The sequence below is a fragment of the Gymnoscopelus braueri genome, assembly GCF_963280865.1.
Source record: "Gymnoscopelus braueri genome assembly, chromosome: 3".
Classification (NCBI taxonomy): domain Eukaryota; kingdom Metazoa; phylum Chordata; class Actinopteri; order Myctophiformes; family Myctophidae; genus Gymnoscopelus; species Gymnoscopelus braueri.
The window spans coordinates 50353636-50360452 of record NC_137612.1 but is presented as its reverse complement, the minus strand read 5'-3'; the positions used below and the strand labels follow the sequence as shown (position 1 = coordinate 50360452).

The window sequence follows — 6817 nt, the reverse complement described above, 5'->3', positions numbered from 1 at the left end:
TGCGTGCGTGCGTGCGTGCGTGCGTGCGTGCGTGCGTGCGTGCGTGCGTGCGTGCGTGCGTGCGTGGCTTCATAGAGTTTGAACAGTGAGCAGAGGCTGGCTCCTCCCCTCCCTCAGACAGCTGTGGAGTCTGGCAACAGCAAGTGTGTGTGTGTGTGTGCGCTGTTACCATCCAACCCTGGAGTCCCTCTGTGAGCTTCATCCATCCGTCTGTCAGGGCAGGGAACCTATCTTCACAAGAGGTGACAGGACTGCGTATACATTTAGTCTTTACAATAAGATAAGAAATAATGATAAGAAACAACTGGCTTTGATGCTTTGAAGGATTCCTTTGGAAGAAGACATATTAGCCTGCGGAACTTTTCTATCCTTGGAGACCTGGAGAAAGAGGTTGGGAGGAGCTGTGCAAATAACGTCAACCATGGAAAAAGTAGTTTGGTAAGTTTCATCTTCATTCATAAGCAGTAGTAAATAATCCAGATATAAGTAATAATTGATGCAATTGTATTTATTTTGTTGCAGAGTGGATAGTAGTTGGGAGGTAGGGAAGTACAATAGCAAGAGTATGAATACCCTGTTTAAAAGCTATATTTAAGTTTTGTTTATATTATATATATATATATATATATATATATATATATATATATATATATATATATATATAATAAAAAATCTCAGAGAAATCTCCCCTATAAATATGAGGTAATATAACTAAATGTATCCTCAAGTAATATATTGCAAATCTTCATTTTACAATTCCCTTGTTTAAGCTGTTATGCAAATAGAAAGCCTTGCTGCATTTTGTCATGGTATTGACACATATCATCCACTAAACTGGACATACTGTATTGCCATTGAATGTCACACTATTATCATGTTTAGAATACAATTCTCTCAGGCATTATGACTGATTAAGTTCATCATGGTTGTAATGTTAGTGATTCCAGAGGCTTTACTCTGCATGCTCAAATAAAATGTATATAGCAGCTCTGTTGCAAAAAAGTTAAATACAAATATTTCCTATCCACAATATAAGAAAAAAAGAAACACAAATGCCTACAGGGCTATGCAAATTGTAAAATAAATGCATCCGTTAATTAGATAAAACAATGTATCAACAGTGCACAATATCTTCGAGTGAGTTCAACCATACGAGAAAAAAAGGCTAATGATTGGAAATGTCCATCCACTTTAGAGATGAGATTTGAACCTTAAGGATGCAGCATATGTCGTGCAGCCATGCACGATGGAAACGTGGCCTTACATAACGTGCATGAGAGTAATGCTGTACTGTACGTGTACTGGTTCTTCCTGGGGATAAATCTCATTACCAACATGGCATGCCAATAGCATAGTCCACCAGAACTGATTACAGAGGGAGAGTACATCAGTAGATCACTGGTAGTGATAAAAAAAAATGAAAACACATGGATTTAGGACAGTGATTCTCAACCCTTTTCATTTCAACAAGGCCCGTTTTGATATGCATTTTTATATCTAGGATATCATTACGGGTCCATTTGGTTCCATTTGAACTCTCAGAGTTACAGACCTGTAAGAGTCCACATGGACCCAGTTGGTGGTCCCTGGACCGCACGTTGAGAACCAGTGATTTAGGACAAGGAAAACTCACACTGGGAGCTCAATGAATGCACTTGAACCCCAGCATCCACATTCTGGGGGGAACATTAGCCCAAAAAATAGCCGATCTACAAGCTCACAACGCGTCGCGATGGGTTGTGAGCTTGTCGATCGGCTATTTTGGCAAAGAGATTTGGGTGTAGACAGAAAAAAACTGTCCAAGTACAGAGACAACTCAGGTCCAGTTTACTAAGTCTAGAGGCTTTAAGTGGTTAACATATCAGCACATTGACGTACGGCAAGCAATTAAACTACATTGCAAAATGCATACGGTTGCCACTCTTATCATAATGATAAGCAAGGCAGCAGAGAAATATGTTGTTTCGAAATTTAACAGCTCATATCATTGCTCTACTGAAAGTTGATCTTCTAATAGCTTACCTAACTTACATACTGAGGTTTAATGAGAGTAAACGCAGCAAAAACTAATTATGGTCACTGTTGGCTAGAGAGCTTATAGGCCAAAACTGTTACTTTATGCCCTACTGTTACTTTTCAAGAAATAAAAAGAAAAGGACCTGTACTGAACAATGTCACAAGCTTTTATTAATACTTTTCATTGGTTAAATATTTATTGAAACCCACACAAAAAATCCACATACAGACTTTCTACCTGGCGTTCCCCAAATTTTCAAAATGTTCACAATTTCTAAATAAATACCAGATCTACAAGATCACAATTTATCGCATCACAATGTGTTGTGTGCTTGTAGATCTGCTAATTTCGCTACTTTTGCATGACACTGCTATATGAAGTGTAAAATAGAGCATTAAACGTTTTCCTCAATACTTAGTGAACTTGCCCTTTGGCTCAGTACTTGGTCTGCTCTTTTTTCTTCCCTCTACAGTGGTTCTCAAACTTTTTCATGTCAAGGACCCCCAAATGTACACATATTATAGCTCGCGGACTCCCTGTTGAAAAGATATGCCAAGGCCCCCAATAAGAGATCTTTAGGGCTCTAGCAGTGATTTTCAACCATTTTAATTTCAAGGACCCCCAGTTTGACATAGCCTGGTAAACCCTCCCTCCGGAAATCTCATTTGTAATTTATTCAAATGGAAAAGAGATTTTCCGGAGGGAGGGGCTTTACCAGGCTAAGTTTGACATGCATTAGGCTACGGACCACCATTTAATGGCCTTTATATTTCTGGGACCACAATTTATATTGTAAAAACTATGTTAATTTAACTCTGAGAGTGTACAAATGGAACCACATTTGTACACTCTCTGAGTTACAGACCCATAAGGGTCCATTTGCCTCTAACTATCTATCATCTAGCTGGGGACCCCCTGGAACTCCCTCAAGGACCCCTGGGGGTCCCCGGACCCCACTTTGAGAACCACCGCTCTACACCAAACCACTTTGCTGAAAATAGCCAATCTACAAGCTCAGAATAGGGATGTTAGGGGTCAAGAGGTGAAAAAAAGAGAAGAAAAGACACAAAGATTTGGCAGCCCCCTGATAGTAACTCTGAGGACCCCTCCATGATACAGAGATACAAGGTTTCTGTCGGACAACAACGATATCCTCTGGTCATAGAATTTTCTAATGTGCCACATCCTGAAAATGAGCAATGTTTCATGGCTGAAGGTTGTGTCTTTGATGGTGTTTTGTGCAGGGTGAGTATCACTGTGCACATGTATGCTAATCAATGCAGCCAGCTCCCTGCAGCTGTGCGGGCTAAAACAAGCACACTCATTATCTTTCATTTCAAAAGGACGGGGACGAATGAAGGAGAGACGGACAGGGTGTCCTCCATGAATTATTCCTATTGATCATCATGACCCGTCCCTACCTCAGTGATTCCCAACCTGTGGGCCGGGGCCCACTGGTGGGCTGTGAGGCTATTGCAAGTGCAAATAATTTCCGAAACACTATATGATATAATTGATAATATAACATTAATATTGTCTGTGTCTCCGTATTTAAACTTTTTTTTGTTGTTGTAAATGAATGCCCTACTTCATCATACAACAGTGTCACACAAAAGTAGCAAAAAATAGCGGTGTTGTGGAGATTAGCTGTTTTTTATTATCATTTTGAAATAGTTTGTGATTAAGTGGTTAAATATTCCCACAAATTAGTTATTGGTTTACTTCCCATAAAGTAGCTTTTGAGGCAGGTTGTAATTCTACTTGCCGTTTGAAAGCTAGAATTTCAAAGTAAAAGTGTCATTGTGGTTCAATATTTATCACTTATGACTTTATTATTAAAGGAGTAGTTCATCCAAAAAAATACTTATTTTCAATCAATTACACACCCCATGAAGCCTTGAATTCATGGAGACTTTTTGTTTTTTGTCGCATTCCTAAGCCAATCATTTGATGACCGGGTCATCGGTCAGTACTCAATTCAGTCTCCTACAGGAGACTACGCTGGTCATCAAATTGTTGGCTCAAAAACAAAAAAAATCTCCATGAATTCAAGGCTTCGTGGGGTGTGCAATTGATAGAAAATAAGTCATGTTTTGGGTGAACTACTCCTTTAAGGAAGTTTTTGGAACGCTTGTTGCCTACAAAAAGTATTGAATGTCTTTGTTTCTTTGTTGTTTCTCTTCTGACACACTGGTTACTGTTTTTGGGGAGTGAAGCTGCACAGTCATCATTAATCACAGGACAGAGCCCATCAGTCCAACTTGTAACATGTACTATTGACTCTTTGAAACATGCTTTGAAGTGTATAGTAAACACAAAGATGTTCACAAAAATGTCTTTAACATGCAATCCGAACCAAAAAAAACAACAAAAAAACAATGATGTTTTTATTCCATCCTCAATAGGAGAAAAAATGGTGGAGCAAAGAGGGAGGACCCTGGAAAGCAGAACTCTGCCCTGAAGCCCTCGCTGTAAACCATGGAGGAGGCTACCTCACCGTTCACCCATGGCTTCAACCACAGCACCGGGTCCTGGCCAGCCCCCGTGCCCTCCGCCCCCAGCAGACAGCTGGGCACCCTCTCCAACGCCCACACCCGCTTTAAGGACCTGTCCGGGATCTTGCTCATGGTCACCCTGAACGTCCTGGCTCTCCTGGCCAACACCGCCGTCCTGACGGTCATCATCAAAGCCCCGCAGCTCAGGAAGTTCGCCTTCGTGTGCCACCTGTGCGCGGTGGACCTGCTGTGTGCCTTGCTGCTCATGCCGCTGGGCATCGTGTCCAGCTCGCCGTTCTTCGCCACCGTGGCGTTCACCGTGCTGGAGTGCCAGGTCTACGTCTTCCTCAACGTGTTCCTCGTCGCCGCCTCCATCTTCACCATCACGGCCATCAGCGTGGAGCGCTACTACTACATCGTCCACCCCATGCACTACGAGGTCAAGATGACGTTCAAGCTAACGGCCGCCGTCATGGCTCTGGTCTGGGTGGCCTCTGCGGTGCTGGGACTGTCCACCGTGTTCGGGTGGCCCTCCTACGCCAACCTCAGCTCCATCAGCGCGGCCCACTGCTCCCTCCACTGGAGCCACAGCCACCACCGGCGGGCCTTTTCCGTGTTCTTCTGCGTGGCGTGCTTCTGCCTGCCGGCGGTCGTCATCTTCGTCGTCTACTGCAACGTGTACAAGGTGGCGCGCGTGGCTGCCCGCCAGCACGGCCCGCTGCCCTCGTGGACGACCGGCCAGATCAAGCCCCGCTCGGACTCCATTAACAGCCAGACGACCATCATCACCACACGGACCGCCCCGCGCAGAACAGCGGGGCGCCACCGGCCATTCGGAGGCGCCAAAGCCGCTCTCACTCTGGTGGTCATCGTGGGTCAGTTTCTGGTCTGCTGGTTGCCTTACTTTGCCTTCCACTTCCGTCTGACGTTGGACGATTCACCCAAAATCCCGGACGACCTGGAGGAGGTGGTCACCTGGCTGGCGTACTCCTCGTTCGCCATTAACCCCTTCTTCTACGGCCTTCTCAACCGGCAGATCAGGGAGGAGCTTTGCAAGCTGCGGCGCTGCTACGCGGCGCGGCCGGTGGAGCTGGCCGGCGTGTCCAGCCACGACGGCTCCGGGCACGAGAACTTCCTGCAGTTCCTCCACAGGACGAGCTGTACGGTGGAGACCCGGGCCAGCTTCACCACCACCTCCAGCCCCAGGAACACTCTGGATCAGAGTGGGCAGACTGGCTTTAGGATACCAGGACAGATCCCAGAGGAGTTCAGCTAGATCAGTGGTTCTCTTTTTTTTCAACGACCCCCAGTTTGATATGCTTCATAAGGTCACGGATCCATAGGATTTTTGATCTCTGGGGGATTTAACTCTGACAGTGTAAAAAACTGGGGGTCCCCGGACCCCGTTTGAGAACCACTGAGCTAGACATTACCTCATTGTTTTGCCACAGGACGATCAGCACGCACTGGGATAAGACAGGGCTGGGCAATATGGATCAAATATGATGATGTTTTTGACCAAACACCTAGATATCAACATTGACGATAATATCGCCACACTCACAATATTGATATAATTGTGGGGATGTCTAGTGCTTTTACAAAAGGAATTGCACAATGGGATTCTTATTTTTGTGGGAGGCAAATATAGAACAGCTAGAACAGCAATAAGTTCAGAAAATGTCTCCACTTTACTGTAATGCAGCCTGTAACCACTTTTCACATATGGTAAGAATGTTATATTATAGGCACAAAAAAAATACATTTCCCCAAAATAGCAGATCTACAGCTCTATATTGTTTGTGCTATTTTTGACATGTTTTGAAAATATAACGGGCTTAAAGGGGGTATTTCACTTTAAAACACTTCTGGGGCATTTTAACGTCTACTCTGGCTTTTGTGTGCACCCCAGACAGTTTTTAAGTTGCTTGATTCAATAATTCAAACTCCATTTTAAAACTCAAACTCCATTTTAGCCATGTTTGACTCATTGAAAACACGTCCCTGCTCTGGTGACTGTCCTTCTAATGCACGAGGCACCTTTCATGTTTTTATTACTTAAAAACTGAATTATATTTGTCTTTTTTCACTTTCAAAAGTTATTGAAAGATGACGGTCCCCTCATGCATTGGAAGGAACAGTCCCCAGAAGCAGGGATGGGTGTTTTCATTTAATCTAGCATGGTTAACACGGAGTTTGAAGATCAATGGGTTTTATATAGGTTATATATGCTTAAATTAATATCAAATACATAAATATTTAATCAAGCGCTAAAATCTCCCCAGTAGTGTTTTATTGTGAAAAA

The 6817-nt window shown here is 43.6% G+C and overlaps 1 protein-coding gene across 1 annotated transcript; it reads left to right on the top strand.

Annotated features, from left to right (window-relative positions):
• Nucleotides 1–4495: 4495 nt before the first annotated feature.
• LOC308082022 (putative G-protein coupled receptor) lies at nt 4496–5788 on the top strand (the record flags this gene model as incomplete). Its single annotated transcript, XM_080423630.1, has 1 exon — nt 4496–5788. The coding sequence occupies one exon, from the start codon at nt 4496–4498 to the stop codon at nt 5786–5788; it is 1293 nt and encodes a 430-aa protein (XP_080279756.1).
• Nucleotides 5789–6817: the final 1029 nt, after the last annotated feature.